Source organism: Zonotrichia albicollis, unplaced genomic scaffold, assembly GCF_047830755.1.
Source record: "Zonotrichia albicollis isolate bZonAlb1 unplaced genomic scaffold, bZonAlb1.hap1 Scaffold_254, whole genome shotgun sequence".
Classification (NCBI taxonomy): Eukaryota; Metazoa; Chordata; class Aves; order Passeriformes; family Passerellidae; genus Zonotrichia; species Zonotrichia albicollis.
In genome coordinates, this window is record NW_027428428.1 from 883,201 (window position 1) to 906,866 (window position 23,666).

The window sequence follows — 23,666 nt, forward strand, 5'->3', positions numbered from 1 at the left end:
TGGCTGAGGGAATCCCACACTTTCTCTCTTCCTCCCTGCACTGTCCCCCAAAATCACAGTGACCCCAAAGCAAACAAGGGCAGTGGAGCAGCCCAAGCCCTTCCTTGCCTGCACAGCAAAGCAGCTGTGCACAGGTTCTGGAGCCCCACCTCTGCTCCCACCATGGGGCTTTGTTTGTGTCGGGCTGGCTGCCCCAGCCCCAGCCCCAGCCCGGGGCACGGTGGGTGCTGGGGGCTGTTGGCAGGGCCAGGACCCCACTCCCATTTCGTACCCGCCCCAGCCCATCCTCCCAGCCCTGCCAAAAGCAGCTGGGCAGCGACTGAAGAATGAGTTGCATCTGCCCCAGCAAAGGGGGAGCCTTTGGTTCCCCGCCAGGCTGGGTCATGCCCAAATCTGGCAGAATTTCCCCAGATGGGGACTCATCTGCAAATTCCCCGTGGAGTTTGGCTTTGAAGAAGGTGCCAGAATCAAAGTGCATCACCTTCAGCCTCCAGTGGCCAGGCTGAGGAAGAGCTTGTCATCCTTGATGTCACCCTCGCTGTCTCCAGCAGCAGCAGCAGCAGCAGCATCATCCCCACCCGGTACAGCTTCTCCAGGGGCTCCTTCTCCTTCCCTGCGGGCAGACCAGGCTCTCAGGGCTCTGCCCAGGGCCCCAGCTGTCAGGGAACCAGGACAAGCAAAACCAGCTGGGATGGCAGCCACCAGTGCTGGGCAGAGCAGCTCAGCTCCAGCACAAGGGCTCCAGCACAAGGGCTGCGTGTTCCCATCCCATGACCCCGGTGCAGTGACACTGGCAGCACAAAAAGGGTTGGGTTCCTTTACTTCTCATTGCCAAGGCATATGGGGAGCTGGAACTTACCAGGGCCCTGGATCAAAGTGTGCCTGTGGCGCTCTCCCTTCTTCTATGGCAGAGGAATATCCTGCATCCAAGGAACGCAGAACAGGTCTTCCAGTGTGGGTCTGTCCAAGGAGTTCACGGATAAACACCACCAGATCAGGTCTTTGCACTCTGGGGAGAGAAAGCAGAAACTGACGGTCAGCCAGAGAAGGCTCCTGTCTGCTTTACCCCATTGTTCCCATGCCCAGGCCATGCTGGATGCGCTCTGAGCTGGGCCTAAACTTTCCCACCAATTCCCTGTTTTGGAGGAGAGCAGGACATGTGCCACCTCCTCAGCAGCTGCCAGAGCGGGATGCCCACGATCCCGCTGCTGGCTCCCAGCACTGGGATTCCACCCATTCCAAGAGAAGAGGATCCACCTTGAGAGAGCCTTTGTGGCAGCGGGAGCTGGCCCCAGCTGAGGTTCCGGCCCCTCCTGAAAGGGTGCTCCCCGCAGACCATCTGGTGCAGCAGGATGCCCAGGGACCAGACTGTTGCTGCCTCGCCATGGTACCAGCCAAAGTCGTTCCATTCTGGGGGGCTGTAGGACAGTGTTCCTATGGAATACAGATGGAGTTCATCAGGGGGATGCTGCTGCTCCCAGAGCCTGGCCCCAGCATCCCTGGGCCCGCGGGGGCTGCATCAGGGGCACACAGGGTGACCACTGCCCTCTCGCCAGCATCTGGGACTTGTGCACAAAGTTAGGGTTGGAAAAGAAGCCTCTGGTGCTGGAAGAGGGCAGCCCTGGCTAGGCCCGACCATGACATGCAAAGGAAAAACCCACTCCATGCTGGGGAAAAAACATGCCCTTATCCTCCCTGCCTGCATTGCCACAAAAATATTATGAAGCCAAGGGAAACAGGGCGAGTGGGGTAGTGCAAGCCCTTCCTCTCATTTGCACACCAAACTGGCTGGGGCACAGGTTCTGCCCTCCCTCTCTGCTACCCCCACCCTTGGGGGTTTTGGTCGGGCTGGCTGCCCCAGCCCAGCCCCAGTCCTGGGCAGAGTGGCTGGCAAAGGCTGCCAGCAGGGCTGGAAGATGGCTGCCCACCCAGCCCTGCTCTAAAGCAACTCAGCTGAGGACTCAGTGCCCTGACTGGCAGCAAAAGGGAGAACTCCCGCTGCCACAGCCAGCTTGGGCTGTGAGATGTTGGGCCATGAGATGTCAGCAGGGGGAGCACAGCCCTCGGTAGGCTCACCTGCAAAGTGTGTGTAGACTGTGTCCTGCAGGTAGGTGCCACAGCCAAAGTCAATCAGCTTGGCCTGCCCGGTGTCCAGGTCAACCAGGATGTTCTCTGGCTTGATGTCCCTGTGCAGGACCCCGCAGCTGGTGCAGTGCTGCACAGCCTCCAGCACCTGGCGGAACAGCTCCTGCGCCTCCTCCTCGGGCAGGGACCGCCGTGCCCCAATGAAACGCTGCAGGTCCTGACACTGCTCTGGCCGCTCCAGCACCATGACAATGCAGTTGGGGAGCTCGAGCCACTCCAGCAGCTGGACCACACCGGGGAAGCCAGTGGACACCTTGGCCAGCAGCACGATCTCCAGGGGTGCGCTGGTGCCGTCGGGCTGCGGGAGGAGCACGATGCCGTCAGTGGGGCCGATGCCGTGCCAGGCCTGGGGAAGCCCTCAGCCAGCCCGGGATGCTCTGCGCCCTGCGCTGGCCCCACGCCCGCTCTCCCTCAGGGCGTCCTGGCGGCTCCCACCGTGCCGGGCCCCGGCTCATCCCTGGCCGGCAGCCCCGGCTGCTGGCCCCGCTCACTCACCAGCTCGCCCCAGTGCCGGACGCGGTTCCGTGGAACCCTTTTGATGGCCACCTGCAAGCCAAGGCCAGCAGCGGGGTGAGCTCGCTGCCCGCACTGCGAGCCCCATCCTCTGCCCTCCGCCCTCCTCCTCCTCCATCCCCTCCTCCTGCGCCCGCCGCCGGCCCCGCCGCTCACCGGGGCGCCGTCCGAGAGCCGCGTGGCCGCGAAGACTCTGCCGAAGCCGCCGCGCCCCAGCAGCGATCCCAGCCGGTACCGCTCCTGCAGGGCCTCCTGCGCCGTCCCTGCAGGCGGGACGCGGCTGTCAGCGCTCGGCCCGGGGCCAGCAACGGCCCCCGAGCGCCCCTCACCCGCCCCGGGCCGGCCATGCCTAGGCGTTCGCTCCCGGGAACGCGGCACGGGAGGCTCGGGACCGGCGGCTGCGCTCCCGAGCGGCGGAGCTCGGGCTGGGGAAGCCGGACCGGAGGCGGCGGGAGCGACCGAGCCGCGTGTGTGCTCCGCGGGCCCCGGGAGGAGCAGGGGCCGGGGCCGGGACTGGACCCTGTGTCGGGTCTGGGGCCGGGCTCGGGCCAGGCGGAGCCGAAAGGCGGCGATGCCGCCCCCGCCCCAGGCACTGATGCCCGCCCAGCAGCGCCACCGCCAGTACGGCCAGAGCCGGGCGGCGGCGAGACCGCGGCGGGACGGCCGGGGCCAGGCACGGGGCAGCCCCGCCCGGGGCCGGGGGCAGGCCGGGGGCATGGCCCGGCCCTGCAGGGGACAGGGAGGCGGGGAGAGGAGAGGGACGCCGCGCAAGGGACCCCGAGAGAAGGGTGCCCGACAGCGGGAAAGGGAGGGAGAGAGAAAGAAAGAGAGAAGAGAAAGAAAGAAAGAAAGAGAGTATTCAAAATATCTCTTTGCTTTGCCGCTTCCGCTGCCGCCGCTGCTGCTGCCGCCGCTGCTGCTGCCGCCGCTGCCGCCGCTGCTGCTGCCGCCGCTGCTGCTGCCGCCGCTGCCGCCGCTGCAACTGAAGCACCGGGGCCGTTCGTCCCCGTGTCCGTTCCCCGCTGGCCCCACGAGCCCCACGTTCGAGCCCCGCGCGCCCCGGGGACAGCCCCTCCGTCTGCCCAAACACGGGAACTTTGCAGTGCTGAGCGCAGATGCAGAGCCCTGACTCCTGCACACTGGCACAGCGATCCCCTCGCTTGCTGCTGGGCATTGTCCTTGCTGAGGGTCAAACACTGTAGGGCACCTTCCCTTGGGGTAGGATTCCTACCTGAGCCCAGCACTGCACTGACACCTGCAGTGTTGCTTTCCTGTAAAACCAGGGGAAGGAAAGCTGTGTGTGGCTCATGGTATTTTAGAGTGTCTAAAAATCACTAAGTCACCAATCTTAGAGGTGCAGTGGGTCTGGAATTACTGGAATGGAGAAGTAGTGCAACATGGAAAAGGGGAGCATAGAAATAAATAGAGGAAAGCATCTTGGATTGTTTCTTTCATTTTCATTTCACTTCTGGAAAGCTGTTTCAGTTTTCCAGGAATCTTCTCCTGTCTGCTCTTCCCAAGAATCTCTCATGGAGAACGAGGTCAAGCTTCTGTCACAAGATTTGCCACCAGGAAATGATGCCACTGGTGCAATTTTCATTGTAACTCTTTGTGCTGGCTTAGGGCAAATTTGGGGAGGAAATCTCCAAAAGGGGTCCGTCTAGAAAGCAAGTTCAAGCGGCCCCTCCCCCTACTAGTTCAGGAAAAGACTTCCCTCGAGAAAAGTGAAAAAACCCCCGTTTATTTAACAAGTAAATTATTCACAAGCATGAAAAATGAATTATATTAAATCAAACCTCTGACAGTGCTGAAGAGATGGCAAATTCAGAAAGTCCTTTTTGTGGGTTGTAGTTGGCTCACTCGGTCTCTTCTAAGTCCCTCTGGTGCTGGAATGCAGCGTCCCAGAGCTCGGTGGGCCACAGGGGTGAGCTGGTGCCGGTGTTTGTCTGGGTTTTCAGTCCAGAGCAGGTTTAAACAGTTCCAAGAAAAAGGAAAGTCACAGTCCAAGGAACTTCTCTTCCTAAGCAAGCTAAAGCCAAATTGCTAGACCTGGGCTGTGAAGGCATCGGGAAATTTCCAAATCTGAGCACTGGCGGTCCCAGCAAACACCAGATCTGGATGGTGCTGCAGCCAGAACCTGCAGATTTCCAAATTTTGGCTTTCTGTGCCAGCAAATCACTGGACTTGGCCTGTGCCAGCACCAGGAAGTTTTCAGATCTGGGCGCTGGCACTGCCAGCAAACACCAGATCTGGGTGGTGTCATTGCCAGCGACAGAAATCTGCCAGATTTGGACTCTGCTGGCACTGAGAAATTTCCAAATCTGGGTTCTGGTGCAGGAAACACAAGATGTGGGTGGTGCCAGACCCAGTAGCAGGAAGCTGCCACAGGATTTGGATTTCTGTGCCAGCAAATTGCTGCACTTGGGCTGTGCCAGAATAGGGAAATTTCCAGATCTGGGCACTGGCAGTGCCAGCAAACAGCCCATTTCAGGCTGCAGGCTCCAGGAAGGACTGGGTCTGGATGCCTTCCTCTTTTCTTTCCTTCTTTCCTTCCATCTTTCTTGGAATCCTGCTGCCAACAAACTCCAGATTGGGCAGTGCTGGCAAGGGGAAATTGCCAGGTTTTAGCTTTCTTTGCCAGCAAATTCTGGATATGGGTGGTGCCCGAAGAGGGAAATTGCCAGATGTGGGCACTGGCAGTGCCAGGGCAGGCCAGATTTTGGTGCGGAATGTGCCGGCACTGGGAAATTGCCAGATGCTTATTTTCTGTGCCAGCAAATTGCTGGAATTATGCTGTGCAAGCATCTGAAAAATTCTGGATCTGAGTACCGGGCATGTCAGCAAACATGAGATCGGGTTGCTGTAGGTACCAGGTATTTGCTTGATTTTGGCTTTCTTTGCCAGCAAATTGCTGGACTTGGGCTGTGCCAGAATATGGAAATACCAAGATCTGGGAACTGGCAGTGCCAGCAAACACCACATTTCAGGAAGGACTGGATCTGGACCCGTTCCCTCCCTGCCTCTCTCCCTCAGCAAGGCACCAGAGTGGCTGGACAGCAGCCAGGCAGAAAGGGACCTGCAGGGACCAATGGACATCAGGCTGGACATGAGTCAGCAGTGTGCCCATGTGGCCAAGAAGGCCAATGGCTCCTGGCCTGGTTCAGGAATGGTGTGGCCAGCAGGAGCAGGGCAGGGATTCTTCCCCTGTGCTCAGCACTGCTTGGGCAGCACCTCGAGTGCTATTTCCAGTTCTGGGGCTCCCTAATTTAGGAAGGACATGGAAGGGCTGGAGTGTGTCCAGAGAAGGGCAACAAGGCTGGGGAGGGGTCTGGAAGAACACAAGTCCTGTGAGGAGTGGCTGAAGGACCTGCAGTTGTTTATCCTGGAGGAGGCTCAGGGGAGACAAGGCGGTGTCAGGGCACAGGGTGGACTTGATGACCTCCATGGCCTCTTCCACCCTTGCTGATTCTGGGATTCTCTGAAACCACCCTTGGAGCAGTTGCACGATGAGCCCTGGGCCTCCTCTTCAGGAGCTCCAGCAGCCCAGGTCCCTCAGCTTCTCCTGCCAGCCCCAAAGCCCATCCTGTCAGTCCTGCAGAGCCTCTGCAGCTCCTCCTCACTGCCCAGAACAGGGAGCCCCAGAGCCAGACACAGCAGCCCAGATGTGCCCCCCTGGCCTGGGGTGCCTCTGGCAAGGGAGCAGCACCAGGCACTGCAGGAGCCTGCAGACAATTGATCTGAAGGCCAAAGCTCCTTATCTCCTTCTGAAAGAGCAGGAGCAGTTCCTCATTCCAGTGTGGTGGAATGCTGGGCACCACAGCTCCAGGCGAGGACTGGACACAAGGTTGCTCCCACTGAGTGCTGTGATGGGTTCTGCAGGAGCTCTGGGCTCCTGTGCTTGCCAGGCACAATGAGGAGAGAAGGAGCCAAGTGCACTGATGGGGGAAATGGATTTGTAGAAAGTTTTTAGAGCCTAATAGAAGGCCCCACACAGTATGAATCTGTATATAAATCTTGAGACAAGAAATGCTAACTTAAAAATGCCATGGAGTAGGACAGATATTGTTGAGAGAGAAATGGAGCTAGAAAAAAGTTTCAAAGGATGGCCTTGCAAATAAGACTTTGGAAAAATAGAGCTACGAAAGATGCATTTTAGTGGGACCCACAAGGGGTAGTTTTAAATAATTGGCTTTAAGGCATCTACAACATGGCATGGCAAAAATCTGATAGACCAAGAACTACTGTAATTAGGAAATAGTTGGCTTCTGATTGTGATGGTGTAAATTATGTGTATTTTCTCACCCTTCTCATGAGACTGAAAATGGAATATAAGTTTTTAAAACACCTCTCAGTGTCCCCATCTCTAGGTCAAGAAAAGAGTATTATCCAACACACTGACACACCTTTGCCTCAAGTATAACCCAGCCTGGACCAAACACACTGAAAGGTTTCCCCTTTGGCCCATGTGTCGAAACATCAGGTCTGCTGTTTGACAGCTCAGGTTGGTTTGGTGTCAAGGAGTTTCCCTCAGAAATACTGGGTTTGTCTTCCTCTGTGCCTTCCCCTCAGCAGCCTTGGGGATGCTCCTGTGTGAAGCCATCTGTCTCACACAGTTTCAGACAACTTCAAACAGGATATTGTGCAATAAGTCGTCTCCTCTAAAGTGTTCCAACAACCCCTTTCCAGCAATAGGAAATTATTACTGATAGATGAAAGTGGAAAACCCCCAACAGTTTATTAACAAACAGAATCCCACCATGACACGTGTTACAAGAAGGCGCTGGGGTCTCTCTCAGAAGAACAGGAGCTGTCACGGAGCAGTTCCAGCAGCTGATGGAAGCTCAGGGGCTCGTCCGGCGTCGGCTTTCTCCCATGGCAGAGCTCCATGAAGCAGGCCGGGCAATGAAGCAGCTGGGCTGGAGCCCCTCACTGCTTTTTCTCCCCGGCGTGGCTCAGTGTCCTGGTTTAGGGCAAATTTGTTAAAGAATCTGCAAAGGAGGGCCCCTCCAGAAAGCAAAATCACACAGCCCCTCCCCCCAACCGGTTCAGGAAAAAATTCCTTGGAGACAGGTGGAAAGAGCCTGTTTATTTCAGGAACAACACCCCCCAGCACACAAAATGAACAATAGCCGATGACACCGCTCTGAGAAAGATGACAAATTCAGAAAGTCTCTTTTGGGGGTGGTTGCTCTGTTCTCAGTCCCTCTGGCACTGGGGCAACTGCTGCAGCTGAACCTTCAGTGTTCCCGGGTCCCAGTCCGGAGCAGGTTCGAGATGGTCACAGAAACAGGAGAGGAGAAACAGTCCAGGAAGGGATGTGGACTGTTTAGCTAAACTAGCTAATGAGCAGAGGCCAAAGCAGAGCAGAAGCGAGAGCAGAAAAGAGAGCAAGCAAAGCAGCAAGCTGAAAGCAAGAAGTGAAAAACAGCCCTATGTACTGTTTGTCTCTGTGTCCCTGATAAGAGAAACCCAAACAAAACTTCCACTCTTCAGAGCCGGTCTTAAAGGCACAGAACAGATGAATGGGGATACAAGCATCATAACATCACCCCAGGACATTCCACCCCTTATCCCCATATCATCAACATACTACAACACATCATGCATTATTCATACAAAATTTCCATCTGTTTCCCCAAAATTACAAGCAATACCCATCATGCCTTCATCACATCCCCACACTGGACCACTGAATCCAGGCCCTGTATTACAGAGCTGCAGAGCCCCTTTTCACTTTAGTCACTTAAAGCTCCATCTATCACTTGCCCAGACCTTCAACTCTTACACATTTCCTTCCAACTCATGTCTGTATGGTTTAATGTACAGACAATAGCAGTAACATCCAATGAACAGTGATATTGCATATCATTCTTACCCCACAATCAGATCTCCCTGAGGTACACATCGTGTTGTTCCATCTCTTTGCATTATCCACCACGTGCAACCTGGTCCCTGAGAAAAGACAACCCCACGAATGGGTTTGTCTGTACTCGAGGCAGAATTGATCCACACAGTCTTCCCTAACAAACCTCTGATATGTACCACTGGGACTTTGTCTCCTTCTATTACATTCAGGGACTCAGGACCTGCTCGGTTGGTGGAACCTTGGGTGTTAACTAACCAGGTGGCTTTTGCTAGATGCTGCTCCCAATTCTTGAAAGATTCACCACCCAAAGCTTTCAACTGGGTTTTTAGTAGTCCATTGTACCTCTCCACTTTGCCTGCAGCTGGTGCATGGTAGGGAATATGGTACACCCACTCAATGCCAAGTTCCCTAGCCCAGGTGTTGATAAGGCTGTTCTTGAAATGAGTCCCATTGTCTGACTCAATCCTCTCAGGGGTGCCATGTCTCCACAGAACTTGCTTTTCCAGGCCCAGGATGGTGTTCCGGGCTGTAGCATGAGACACAGGGTAGGTTTCCAGCCATCCAGTGGTGGCCTCCACCATGGTCAGCAGGTAGCGCTTGCCCTGGCGTGTCTGGGGCAGTGTGATGTAGTCAATCTGCCAAGCCTCCCCATACTTGTACTTGGACCACCGCCCACCGTACCACAGGGGCTTCACTCGCTTGGCCTGCTTGTTGGCAGCACATATCTCACAGTCATGGATAACCTGAGAAATACTGTCCATGGTTAGATCCACCCCTCGGTTTCGTGCCCACTTATAGGTGGCATCTCTGCCCTGGTGGCCTGAGGCGTCATGGGCCCATCGAGCTAGGAATAACTCTCCCTTATGTTCCCAATCTAGGTCTATTTTGGACACCCCTATCTTTGCAGCTTGGTCTACCTGCTCATTGTTTTGGTGTTCCTCATTGGCCCTGCTCTTGGGGACATGGGCATCTACATGGCGGACCTTCACAGGTAACCTCCCTACCCTGGTAGCAATGTCTTTCCACTCTTCAGCAGCCCAGATTGGTTTTCCTCTACGCTGCCAGTTGGACTCTTTCTACCTCTCCAGCCATCCCCACAGAGCATTGGCTACTATCCATGAATCAGTGTAGAGGTAGAACTTTGGCCACTTCTCTCTCTCAGCAATGTCCAGGGCCAGTTGAACAGCTTTGAGTTCAGCAAGTTGGCTTGATCCACCTTCTCCTTCAGTAGCTTGTGCAACCTGTCGTGTGGGGCTCCATACGGCTGCTTTCCACTTCCGGTTCATCCCTTCGATGCGACAGGAGCCGTCAGTGAAAAGAGCGTAGCGTGTTTCCTCTGGGGGCAGTTGGTTGTATGGAGGAGCCTCTTCAGCCCGTGATACTGGTTTTTGTTCCTCTTCATTAGCAAGACCAAAGTTCTCACCTTCCGGCCAGTTTGTAATTATCTCCAGAATCCCAGGGCGATTCAGGTTTCCAATATTGGCATGCTATGTAATAAGAGCAATCCATTTACTCCATGTAGTGTCAGTGGTGTGGTCGGTAGTGGGAACCTTTCCTTTAAGCATCCACCCCAGCACTGGTAGTCAGGGTGCCAGGGGGAGTTGTGCTTCTGTACCAATCACCTCTGAGGCAGCCTGGACTCCAAGATTTCCTTCCCTGTAGGAGTGTAGTTGGCTTCAGAGCCTCTGTAGCTTTGACTCAAAAATCCCAGTGGTTGGCCTCGAGTGTCCCCAGGCACCTTCTGCCAAAGGCTCCAGGACAAGCCATTGTTCCCGGCTGCAGAGTACAGCACATTCTTCACCTCTGCTCCTGTCCTGACTGGGCCAAGGGCAATCACATGAGTGATCTCCTGCTTGATCTGGGCAAAGGCTTGTTGCTGTTCAGGACCCCAGTGGAACTCGTTCTTCTTGCAGCTAAAGAGGGCTCACAATCTTACTTTATTCGGGAATAATAAATTTGCATTCCCCAAAACCTATGGCACCCAGGAAAGCTTGTGTTTCCATCTTGCTCGTTGGTGGAGACATCGTGGTGGTTTTGTTGATGACCTCAGTGAGAATCTGACGCCGTCCGTCTTGCCACTTCACTCCCATACACTGGATCTCTTTGGCACATCCCTTGACTTTGCTCTTCTTGACAGCAAAGCTGGCTTCTTGCAGAATCCTGATGATCCTCTCTCCTTTCTCAAATACTTCCATTGCCGTGTTCCCCCACACAATGACATCATCGATGTACTGCAGGTGCTCTGGAGCCTCACCCTTTTCCAGTGCAGCCTGGATCAGTCCATGGCAGATGGTGGGGCTGTGCTTCCACCCCTGGGGCAGTCGGTTCCAGGTGTACTGCACTCCCCTCCAGGTGAAAGCAAACTGAGGCCTGCATTCTGCTGCCACAGTAATGGAGAAAAATGTGTTAGCAATGCCAATGGTGGCAAAGCACTTTGCTGCCTTGGACTCCAGCTCGTACTGGAGTTCCAGAATGTCCGGCACAGCAGCGCTCAGTGGTGGAGTCACTTCATTCAATGCACGACAGTCCACAGTCAATCTCCATTCTCCTTCAGATTTACGCACAGGCCAAGTGAGGCTGTTGAAGGGTGAGTGGGTCTTGCGGACCAGCCCTTGGCTCTCCAGCTCACGGATCATTTTGTGGATGGGGATCATGGCAACTTGATTCATCTGATACTGCCGGTGGTGCACTGTTGAGGTGGCAATTGGTGGTCTTTGCTCTTCCACCTTCAGGAGTCCTACTGCAGACGGGTTTTCTGATAGTCCAGGCAAAGTGTTCAACTGCTTGATGTTTTCTGCCTCCACAGCAGCTATGCCAAAAGCCCATCTGAGTCCCTTTGGGTCTTTGTAATAGCCGTTCAAGAGGAAATCTATGCCCAGAATACACGGGGCCTCTGGGCCAGTCAAATAGGATGTTTTTTCCACTCTTTCCCAGTCAGGCTCACCTCGGCTTCTAACAGGGTAAATTGCTGTGTTCCCCCCGTCACTCTGGCAATGGAAACAGGTTCTGCCCCCACATGTCCCAATGGTATCAGGGTACACTGAGCACCAGTATCAATAAGGCGTCTTACTTTTGTGGTTCTGATGTGCCAGGCCATCGGATCCACACCGTCCAGAAAATCCAGTTTTCTGGTGCCTCTCCCTGGCTGGAGTCAGGGCCCCTCTAACCCTGGGTATTCATGGTAGAGGTACCTTCCAGGGGATCTGACAGATCATACTCAGCAGCTCGGTCATGGGAGGCTGAGGCTACCTTCACTTTACTGGACTTCCCTTGATTTGTGTTTCACTCCTTGAGCGGACGCACCCGTGCTGCCAGGACAGAAGTGCGTTTTCCATCCCACCTTCCCATGTCTTCCCCGTGGTCATGCAGAAAAAAGCACAGGTCAGCCCGTGGGGTGTACCCCCCCTCTCTCTAGCTGGGGAACGTTGGGCTCTGACTCTGGGGCCTGTGACTCACAGTGGTGCAATGTGGGAACTGTTCCTCCTCACCTCTCCCCTCACCACCTCCCTCATCTCCTCTTTGAGGTCCTTAATCCCAGCAGAGACATGAGCCTGCATCAGTCCATTGATCATACTTTCATAATTCTTAAGCTTGTTGGCTACAGAACCCACTGTCTCTTGGTTGTTATCAGCATTAATTGTTGCAATAAAGGTGGTGTATTGGTATGGCCCCAGATTTGCCAGGCTCCACAACATTTGCCCTGTGCACCTGACTTTGTCGGGGTCATTATCATGCTGTCCATCCCTCCCAAAGAGTACCTCTAATTCTGCCACTTCTCTCAGCTGTTGTATCCCTTCCTCAAGGGTCTTCCAGCACATTCTGTGGTGCTGGTCCTGCATTCTCTCCCTGTGGCCAAACCTCTCTCTGACACTCATTAAAAGCCGAGCCCAGAGGGAAAGAGACTCTGGCTCCTTTTCAACAATCTGATTGATACCTGAGTTGTGGGTCAAGGGTCCCAAATTCCTTGCCTCACCACCATCCAGCTGGACGCTTGTACTCATAAGATCTCAGACGCAAAGCAGCCAGGTTGTATAAGCCTCACATCCCCGTCATACAATGTCTGTGCGCAGATTACGGAGACTTTTGTACTTCAGGGACTTGGTGATGATTGCAACGTCTTGCTCCCCTGTGGGTTGTGAGGGCTGTCTTTTATCTGGGTGCTCTGCTTTTGTCTTAGATCTCTTTGTTTCTACAGGGGCAACTGCTGCTGGCTGTGTCTGCCTTTGCTATTCAGCTGGAACCTGGACAGTTGTAACATCTGTGGGTTCTGCTGCTGCACTTTTAGACTTTCCCTCTTCAAGGCAGAGGGAGGGCTTCTCACCAGCTGGGGAAGTGTATTCCTTCAGCATCCAGCCCATCTCACGTATCTCCTTCACCAGACGCCCCACCCAATCTGGGTAGTTCACATCTGGGGTGGGATGTGGGCTAGGGTCAGGCTCTGGGACAGCAGCATCCCCAGACTCTGGTGGCGTATTACATTCTGGGGTTGGTGTCAGTGTGGTTATCCAGGTTAGTCACCCCTCCTCTCTAAATGCTAAATAGAGCAGGCCTATCAGCAACACCAGCCACTGTATGATATCATTAATATTTAGAGTGGATGTGAACCCTTCAAAAACTAGTGGGGTAGACCCAAAGAGATAGCTAAAGGGTTGGGAGAAGATTTCACCCAGTGTCATTTCCTTACAGCAAGTGCCTTTATTAAAGAAACCCCAAAACCATACTGTTAGTGTGTGATAGCTGTGAATCTGTGTGCCTGCTTTCCAGAGGAAATTAAAAACCCATGAATTCCTCACCTTATTCACCCATAAAACAAACCGGATAACAGCCACAGTAGCCTTGGTTATAGGACCCATGTTTAGATAAGGGCCTATAAATGGGAGGAATAAAGCCACGATCACGTGCCACCCAAACCAGGGCAAGCTGGACCACATGGTGTCACTTAATGAGGTTTCTATAGCTACAAACAAAAATTAGATTACTCAGGAACTGTTATTCCTTTTTTGTTTCTGTGCCCTCGAGCCCCACATTAGGCGCCAAAATCTGTCTTGGTTTGGAAAGCCAGGAGTCTGCTAAGGAAGGCAGGAGCTTCCCCTGAAATGGAGAATGTAAACCCTCCTCACCCCTCCAAATTGCTATAAATTTTAAATTAAGGGTCTCTCATGCAAAAATATGGGAGCAGTAAATAACAGCTCTTTAATAGGGGGAAAAAAAAAGGATAAAATAAACATTGCAGTACACTAGAACAACACTGACAGAGTCAGAACCCAACCTGACACCCTTTGGGTCAGGGTGTTGGTGGCAGTCCCATTGGAATTGTGGCTGCAGCCCTCCTGCAGTGTCAAGGGTGGTTCGGTTGGTGCAAGGGGAATCTGTAGAGAAGGATGTATTCTTCCTCTGAAGACCCAATGGAAGGAGAGGCAGCTGCTGTTTCTCTGGGGAATCCCGTGGTGAAAAACATGCTGGTGTCTCAAAAAATTTCTGGATTATATCTGAGTAGGAATGCTTGGCTCCTTCCTCTGGGCCGAACATCTCACCATGGGATGTTAGAGGTCTTATCAGTCATGCAATGACATTCAATAGTCTGTTATCAGCAGATGTTCCCTCCCGAGGGAGGTGTGAATGTGGGCACTCAAAGAGAGAGATAAAGCAAACTGCCCACTGGACAAAGGTAATCTGCCATACAGATGGCAATGGCAAACAACTTGCACTGCAATCTTCAACAGCTGTGCTGTGCCTCTTAGTGACAAACCTGCCCTCCCCAAATGCCCCAACCACTTGGCCCACTCTGCCTTCAGACAGTGAGTGGTGATAGTTTGCAGATCTGTCCAGGTGTCCTCATCCTGTGTGCATTGGATGTTATCCCATCCAAGCAGGCAGTTTAACACAAGCAGCTATTTCACTGAGCTTAATTTACAACAGAAATAAAAGCGATATTTTTAGAACAAAGTTACTTTAACAGCACACATATAAAATCCATTTTAATATTTCCAAAAAGCCAATATTATGATATTTATCTCTAACAGGATGAAGGAGCCCTGGCCCAGGCTCTGGCCCTGGGGAACACGGGGAAGCTGCCAGGGGGTCCCTGTCCCCCTGTGCCACCCCCAGGGCCCCGGCCCCCCATCCCCGTGTCAGGCTCTGGGGTCGATCTCGTGGAACATCCTCTGGGGGAGGCTGCGGAGCCGGGGGCGGGGGGACCTGGGGGGACAGGGGACCCTGCTGTGCATGGGCAGGGTTGGACTGCTCTGGGGGGAGCTGTGAGGGGGGCCGGGGCAGAGTGACCTCCCCAGTGACCTCACACAGCCCTGTGATGTCACACAGCCATGTCATACAGCCCCCTGTGATGTCACATGGTCCCCTGGGATGTCACACAACCCTTGTGATGTCACACAGCCCCCTGTGATATCAGACAACTCCTGTGATGTCACATAGACCCTGTGATGTCAAAAAGTCCCTGTGATGTCTCAGAGTCAACTCTAGCATGTCAATCTGGAATGTCATGCAGCTGCACTGTGATGTCTCATAAGACTTTGTGATGTCAGAAAGCCGCCATGTGATGCCACAGTCTCTTCTGTGATGTCATAGCCTGCTCTCTGATGTAACAGGGACACCCTCTATGATGGCAGGGTCTGCTCTAGGCCTCACACCCTACTCTATGATGTCGCTGACAGCTGTGTGATGTCACAACCCACTCAGTGATGCCACAAAAGTCTCTGTGATGTCATACTGCCACTCTGTAATGTCACATCCCACACTTTGACCTCACAGACTGCTATATAATGTCACAGAGCCATGCCATGATGTCACAGCCTGCTCTGTTATGTCACAGAATCCTCTCTATGATGCCATAGCTGCTCAATGACCTCACATAACAAACTCTGTAATGTCATAGCCCAATCTGTGACCACACACAACCCATTCTGTACAGTCACACAGCCCCTTGCTGACATCCCAGCTGCTCTGTGCCTCTATGACACAGCCCCAGAGGTGCTGCTGTGACACAGCCCCCTCGGGGCCATCCCACAGCCCCTGCCAGTGCTGAGCCCCTGTGAGCTCTGTCAGTGCCCTGCTGGTGTCCCTGAGGGGTCCTGGCAGTGCCCCAGCCCTGCTGGGCTGTGCACGGGAGCTGCTCCTGGCCAGAGCTGTCTCTCTGCAGCGCTGCCCTTGCCAGGAGCTGCCTCTGGGCCAGGAGCCCGGCCCAGCTCAGCAGCACTGACACAGCACATGGACTTCAATGATCCTCTGGGGCTTTGGTGCTCTTTGCATCAGACTCAGTCCCTCAGAGTGGGCTCAAAGAACTTCTCAAGAACTCAAAATTAAATTGAAACTCCAAAGTTCCTTGAAGATTTAATGGATCTCACCGAGAGACCCGACTGAGAAAGTGTCCCCCGGTTCCAGGTAGAGCAATACACTGGAGGCAGCGATGACAGGTGGGGATAAACAAGGCCAAGCTCTCTCTGGTGCTGAGCAAAGCTGGATGTGTTTGAGGAATGCCAAGGGCCAAGGCCTGAGCCCCAGGCCCTGGCCATGCAGATCCTGTCCCTCCCTCCTTGCTCAGGGCTCTTCCCAGGATGGGCACTGGCATGTGGGGATGTGCAATGGCAAGGGCAGGAGCATGGGGCGGCCCCTGCCAGGCTGCTGAGCAGGGACAAGGAGGCAATGAGGCCCCAGCCCTGCAAGGGTCACTTGTCTCTTGCTCCTGCCTCAGGCCCAGTGCCAGCAGCCATGGCCAAAGCGCTGCCCAAGTTGACTCTGGCAGGGCTGTCTTGCAGCTGCTGCCCATCCCTGTGCCCTGTGCAGCCCAGGCTGTGCCACGGTGTCCCTGCCCTGCGCCTCTGTCCCTGCAGGCTGTCGGCATCCCCCGGCTGCCCCACCTGGCTGGGCCCTTCCTTTGCTGCCAGCTCTGCCTCCTGCCTGCCTCTGCCTGCCCACATAAAGCCTGGGGCTGATACCAAAAGGGTTAATTCAATTTTTACTGTGCCTGTGAACTTTCAGCACAGGAACAAGGCATGCAGGGGCTGCTTTCCCAGCAGGAATGGTTGGAAGTGAAGACATCTGGCTCAAGAGTGCAGTGAGAGAAAAAAGGACTGAATCTGGGAACTTGGGGTGGGTTTTATAGTAATGGGTAAACTGTAATACACATTTAGTGGCACTGGTAGAATTACATGTCCACATAAAGTTAGGAGTTATCCCTCAGTAGACCTCAGGCCTGAATAAATGATACCCTCTTAAATAGCAAATTAGTGTTAAGGAGCCTTATTCGGATATTTTGGAGACATGGTGACAGTGGGGCCTCACAGAACCAAGGAGTCAGCTCTGACACTGAGCAAACTCATGGAACAAAAGGTCAATTGTGACACAGCAGAACCCCATGGAACCAAAATCCATTTTGGCACATTGGAGCCACATTGAACCAATGGTCCATTGTGATACTGCGGATCCAAGGAGAACATTGTGACACTGAGAAACCTCTTGGTGACCATTTTGACCCAGCAAGGCCCCATGGAACCAAGGATTCCTTGTTAAACTGTGTGGCCTCATGGAACCATGAGCCACTGTGGCACAGCATGGCCACGTGGAGCCAAGGGGCCACTGTGACACTGTGGATCCAAGGAGACCATCATGTCTAAGGAGCCTCATGGAACCACGAGTCCATCATCACACTGTGGGGCCCTGTGGAACCAAGGGGACCACAGTGACTTTGTGGGGCCTCATGGAACAATGGAGACTATTCTGACACTTTGGGACCCACTGGAACCAAGGGGCCATTACAGCATGGAAGGGCCTCATGGAATCAAGGGGACTCCAGTGAACACTGTGGGTCTCCTTGGGATGAAGAGTCCAATGGAACCAAGGATACCATTGTGACACTCTGAGGCCTCATGGGACCAAAGGTCCATTGTGACACAGCAGGGCCTCATGGAACCATGAAGGCCATTTTTACACCTTGAGGCCTTGTAGAACCAAATAGCCATTGCGGTGCTAGAGAGCCTTGTGGAGCCAAGGGGACCACAGTGACACTGTGAGGCTCAGTGAAACCAATGGTCTGTTGTTACACTGCAAGGCCTTCTGGAATTATGGAGACCAATGTGACACCAAAGGCCTCACTGAAACAAGGGGCCATTGTGACCATACAAGGCCTGATGGAAGCAAGGAACCATTGTGACACTATGGAGTGTTGGCAGGCTAAGGGGCAGTTGTAACGCTTTGTGGCACCATGGAACAAAGGAGTCCATTGTGACACTACAGGGCCCCATGGAACTAAGGCTTTGTGGAACAGTGCTGTAACACATGGAACCAAAGTTCATGGTGACACTGCAGGTCCTCGTGGAATCCTGGAGGCCGCTGTGACACTTTGAGGCCTCATTGAATCAAGGGGCTCTGCAGGGCCTCATGGAACCAAGGACACCCTTCTGACATTGTGAATCCCCATAAAACCAAGGATCCAGTGTGACACCATGGAACCAAGGAGAATGTTGTTGGCTGTTGTTGGCAGTACAAAAGCTCTTTGAATCAAAAGTCCATTGTGACATTGTGGGGCCTCATTGAACCATGGAGACCATTATGACATTTCAAGACCCACAGGAACCAAGGGGCCACTGTGACATCACAAGGTCTTGTATAACCAAAGCAGCCACAGTGACACTGCAAGGTCTCATGGCAGCAAGGGCCACTGTGTCACTGCGGGTCCCCATGGAAGCAAGTGGCCAGTGTAACACATCCAGGCCTGGTGGAACCAATGGGCCATTGTGGCAATGCACAGTCCCATGGAAACAAGGAAACCATTTTGACACTGCAAGGCCTCATGGAAGCAAGCGGCCAGTGTGCCACTGTGGAGCCAAGGAGACCATTGTTATATCACTGGGCCTCATGGAAACAAAGATGTCTTTTGATCCTACAGGGCCTCATGGAACCAAGGGGCCATTGTGATGCTGCAGGGCCCCAAGGATCCAAGAACATGGAACAAGCCTGGCTAGCTGGGCCTCCTGGGGGCTGCCTGACTGGTCCTGCTGGCCTTGGCATGTTGAGTGTCACTTCTCATCAGTCCCTGAAACCCTGGAGTTCTGTGCTCTCCTTCCTGCGGGAAAGAACTGTTCTTGTCCTCCAGGGGTTCATGGCCGAAATTGGGATTCCTCCTCCAAATGTGATTATATCCAAGGATTATTCCCACATGTTACCTGCCAGGAAAGACAGCTCTGGCTGGCCTTGGCCTTTTGGGACCTGCCTCTCACCTGCCTTGAAAACACTGGGGGCTGTGCTTTTCTTCCCATGGAAAAAAAAAATAAAACCATCTTTCAAGTCCAGGCCTCCATGGCCCAATACGGGAATGCACCTCCAAAATTCCTTATATCCAAGGATAGCTCCTAGACAAAAGCTGCCAGGACTGTTTATGTTCCCTTTGTTTCCTGAGGGCCATCTCTCATCTGCCTTTGAAACACTGAGGCTCTGTACTCTCCTTCCTATGGAAAAGAACTGTCCTTCTCATCCTGATGCCCCTTGACAAAAGTGGGGTTTGGCCTCCCAAATTTTGTCTCTCCAAGGACTCTTCCCTGACAACAGGTCTGGCTGGCCTTGGCCTCCTTGGGGCCACCTCTTATCAGCCTTTGAAACACTGGGGCTCTGCCCTTTCCTTCCTATGGAGAACTGTCATTCAAGTCCAGGAACCCATGGCTGAAATGGAATTCCACCCCCAAAACTCGCTGAATATCTAAGGGTTACTGTAGGACAAAAACTGCTAGGACAGACAGGTCTGGCTGGCCTTGGACTCTGGTGACTGCTTCTCATCTGCCTTCAAACCCTGGGGTTCTGTGGTTTCCTTCCCATAGAAAAGAACTGCCCTACTTGTCCAGGTGCTCTTGGCCTCAGGCACTTGACCACTCTATAGGGATGTTGGGAAGGATGAATGTTTGACAAGAAAGTCTCACAGCTATGTGTGCTTGGCAGAAAGAATTTTGAATGTAGAATCTGAAAACGGAATATAAATGAAAGCAAGTTTTGATACAAAAGAAAAGAATTACAGAGCCAGTCTTACTGGATAGCTAAGAAGGCAAAGCATATGTTAGTTAGAAGGGGTTTTTATGACTTAGTGCAAAGGATAAGCCCACCTCAAACAACGTTTTTACCAAGCAGAAAGACAGCAGAGGCAAACAAGTCAGCAAATTTTGCAAGCAGAAAAAAATTTCAGAATTTTCCACTGCAAGAAAACTGGAAAGCAACTTCTAGCTTAAACAGTAATGTACTAACTTTTAGGGATTGGAGAATAGTAACATGAATATGGTAATTACATAAGTTATGATGGGCTATAGGCAAAAGTTATGGTATAGATTTGTTCTTCTGTATTAGGATGCTCCGCAAGGAAAGTATATAATGCATTGTAACCAAAGCTAAAGGGTCTTCAGGCTTGTCTGAAGATGGAGCTGACAGCTGCAGGCACAGGCTCTGTCACCTGTGACCCTAGACTTCTGTAATGTCTTGGATATAATAAACTGCATTTTGAAGAGCCATCTGGAGTCCCGCATCCTTCATTCCATCTCTTACTCTATGGAAACTCATGGAGCCATGGGTCAGTTGTGACAATGCGGGTCCAAGGACACCACGGTGACACTAAAGAACCTCTTGGAACCAAGGGGCCATTGTAACACTGTGGTGCCTCATGGAATCAAGGAAACCATTGTGAAACTTGGGGGCCCCAAGGAGCCAAGGGTCCATGGTGACCTTGTGCAGCCCGTAGTGTCATAGAGGAGCCACTGTGACACAGCGAGGGCGTATGGAGCCGAGGGGCCATGGTGACAAATCAGGGCTTTGTGGAACCAGGAAGCCGTTGAGACATTGCAAGGCCTCATGGGAGTACAGGGCCATTGTGACACTACAGAAGCAAGGGAACATTGTGACACTCCAGGGCCTCACATGGAACCAAGGAGACCATTGTGACACTGTGTGATCCCATGAAACCAAGGGAACATGGGGTAGGTCTGGCTGGCTGGGCCTCCTGGGGACCACCTGACAAGTCCACCTGACCTTGGCATGTCGACGGCTGCTTCTCATCTGCCTCTGAAACACTGGGGTTCTGGGCTTTCCCTCCTAATGAAAAGAACTCTTCTTCCTGTCTAGGCACCCATGGCCAAAATGGAGATTCCACTTCCAAAAATGCCTTGCATGCAAGGATAAGCCCTAGATGAAAGGTGCCAGGAGAGACAGGTCTGGCTGGCTTGGCCTAAGGGTGGCCAATCTCTTCTTATTCCAGAAGACTTGGACTTCATGCTTTTTTCTCCTGAAGGAAAAAACCATCCATCTTGACCATGTGCCCATGGCCAAAATTGGTATTCCACCTCCAAAAGTCCATACATCCAAGGACTGCTCCCAAGTGAAAGCTGCCAGGACAGACAGGTCTGTCCTCTTGGAGAGGTCTTGGCCTCTTGGGGGCTGCATCTCACCTGCTTTCCAAACACTAGGGCTTGGTGCTTTCCTTCCAATGGAAAATAACTGTCCTTCTTCTCAAGGTGTCCATGGTCAAAATTGAGATTTCTCCTCCCAAATTCCATATATCCAAGAATTCCTCCAAGACAAAAGTTGCCAGGACAATCGAATCTGGCTGTCTTGGCCTCCCAGGAGCCACCTCTCTCCTCATCTGCTTTGAAACACTTGGGCTCGCTGCTTTCCTTGCTTTGGAGAAGAACCGTCCTTCTTATCTACACAGAAATGGCCAAAATTGGGGCTCCACCTCCCAAAATTCCCTATATCCAAGGGTTGATTTCAGACAAAAGCTACCAGGATAGAAAGTCTGGCTAGCCTAGGCCTCTGATGGCCGCCTTTTATCTGCCTTTCAAACACCAGTGTTCCGTGTTTTCCTTCCTATGGAGAAGAACCGTCCTTCTCCTCTGGGTGTCCATGTCTGAAATTGGGATTCCACCTCTAAAGTTCTCTATATATAAGGGTTGGTCCCAGACAAAATCTGCCAGTACCGTCAAGTCTGGCTGGCCTTGGCCTCTGGTGGCTGCCCCTGAAACACTGGAGCTGTGTTCTTTCCTTCCCATGGAGATCCCTGGGACACTGTGGGGACCTCATGGAACCAAGGGGATCATTGTGGCACCACTGGAGCCCATGAAACCAAGGGGATCATTGTGGCACCACTGGAGCCCATGGAACCAAGGGGCCATGGTGACACAGTAGGGCTTCATGGAACCCAGAGACCATTGTGACCCTTCAGGGCCTCCTGTCACCAAGGGGGCATTGGGACACCTCAGGGTCTCATGGAAGCAAGGGACCATTGGGACACTGTGGGGCCCCATGGAACCGAGGGAACATGGAACAGCTCTGGCTGGCTTGGCCTCCCAGGGGCCACCTCACAGGTCTGGCTGATGTGGGGATGTCATGGGCTGCCTCTCATCAGCTGAGAGTACTGGGGCTCTGTGTTTTCATTGTTACGGAAAAGAATCAACTGACTTTTCAGATACCCATTGCCAAAATAGGTACATTTGCAAAAATTTTCCTCTATGCAAGGGTATCTTTCAGAAAAAAATGCTTACTCTGGCTTGCCTTGGCCCCTGGTGGTCATCTCTTATCTGCCTCTGAAACACTGGGGCTCTCTTCTTTCATTCCTATGGAAAAGAACCAGCATTCTTCTCCAGGGACCATGGCCAAAATTAGAATTTGGCCTCCCAAATTCCATATATCCAAGGATTGCTCCTAGACAAAAAAAAAAAAACCAGGACAAACAGGTCAGACTGGCTCTGTCCTCTGGTGATTTTCTTAGACTATGAGCTGAATGTTTTCATTTGGAAACACCTTGCAGAGGGCACAGAGATCACTTAATAAGGGATTTTGAGGTCTTGGGCATATGACCACTACATATGGACAAAGGAGCTCTGTGCTCTGTGCTGTTGTGGTGGTTCTGCATCATGGAAGTGATGTCTTCAGAGAAGCTGCAAGCAGCTTCCTCTGTGTCTTGCAAAAAAATCAATCAGTAATTAGCTTTGAGAATTGACCATCTGTTCAACTACTAAGGAAACTGTGCACGCCTCTGCGAAGACACATGTTAAAGATGAGAAAGCCTGGGAGGGTCTCTTTCCCTTCTGGCTGGCAAAGAGGTAACAAGGCTGACCCGGCCCCGTCTCAGCCAGGCCTGGCCGGGCGGCTCCTGCCGTGGGGCCGGGCCGCTTCCCAGGGACCCCACTAGGCCCCATCGGCTGCCGGGCAGGGCAGGGGAGGCCGCGGGGCCGAGGCCGGGCCGGGCCATGGCTGCAGTTGTGAACATCTGGGCACTGCTGAGCCCTGCCCCACCGCCAGCCCGGGCCCAGCAAGGATCCACCGGGCCCCAGGAGCAGCCCCGGGCCAGGCTGGCTCGGCCAAGATTCTGCCACCGTTGGGGTTCATCCGCAAGCCCCGGGCAAGGGGAGGAGAAGCCATCAGCCCCTGGCGGTGCTGCTGCTGTGTTCTGGCCTGGCTGCTGAGATCCTGGCCCTGCCCCAGCACGGCCCATCCTGACACAGCCCCAGCGCAGCCGCTGCAGAAACCTCCATCGTAAAACAGCTCCAGCAGCAAGCACCGAGCCCATCTGGGGTCACGGAACCATCTGCAGGCCCCGGGTGAGATAATGAACTCTTTCAGTTCTTCCATTCTCCCTCGAGTGAGAGAAAAGGACAAAGTGCAGGCACATAGAGGAGCAACATGAAGATGCCGGGGTCAGTGAAGAGGAAGTTGAGTCCCAGATGGGAGGGATGAGGAGATGCCTTGATCTTGGGGCTGAAATCCTCTTGTAAAGCTATGGAGAAGGATGTAATTGATACATCAGACTTTCTTTTTCCTTATAATGCATTGAAAAGTACGGGGAGATGACTTGTTCAGAATTGCCTCTGTGGCAGCAGCTCTCTGGCCACAGAGAGAAACAACTTTCCCCGGCATCATGGTGGGAAAGTCTGTAAGAAGATCAAAGAAAAGAATGAGAAACAATTCTTATCTTCACTAGCTGAACCTAGTATTGTGAACATGTGGAATGTGTTATGGAGATTTACCAATGGGTTGTTTCTTAAATAGCCAAAGGTGATGGTATTTGGATTGGAGGACCAATTAGGACCACCTGTAGCGAACTAGCCTATAAAAGTATGGGTTTCTTAATAAAGATTATTGTCAGCCTTCTGTGAAT

General features: G+C 53.0%; 1 protein-coding gene across 1 annotated transcript; it reads right to left on the reverse strand.

The window, feature by feature from the left end:
* Positions 1-902: 902 nt before the first annotated feature.
* LOC141727784 (serine/threonine-protein kinase pim-1-like) lies at positions 903-22,707 on the reverse strand. The gene is made up of 6 exons (XM_074534072.1): positions 22,626-22,707; positions 2,815-2,921; positions 2,641-2,691; positions 2,077-2,443; positions 1,258-1,434; positions 903-1,009 (listed from the first exon to the last, which is right to left on the reverse strand). Exons 1-6 carry the CDS (start codon positions 22,705-22,707, stop codon positions 903-905), a joined length of 891 nt encoding a protein of 296 aa, XP_074390173.1.
* Between the last annotated feature and the right edge of the window lie 959 nt (positions 22,708-23,666).

Excerpts from the sequence above, each read along its gene's own strand:
- LOC141727784 (XM_074534072.1), bottom strand. The coding sequence starts at position 22,707 with ATGGGGCCTAGTGGGGTCCCTGGGAAGCGGCCCGGCCCCACGGCAGGA. Across the intron at positions 1,435-2,076 it reads AGTCTACACACACTTTGCAG|GAACACTGTCCTACAGCCCC; the intron begins GTGAGCCTACCG and ends TGTATTCCATAG. Across the intron at positions 1,010-1,257 it reads GCCACAAAGGCTCTCTCAAG|AGTGCAAAGACCTGATCTGG; the intron begins GTGGATCCTCTT and ends TTCTCTCCCCAG.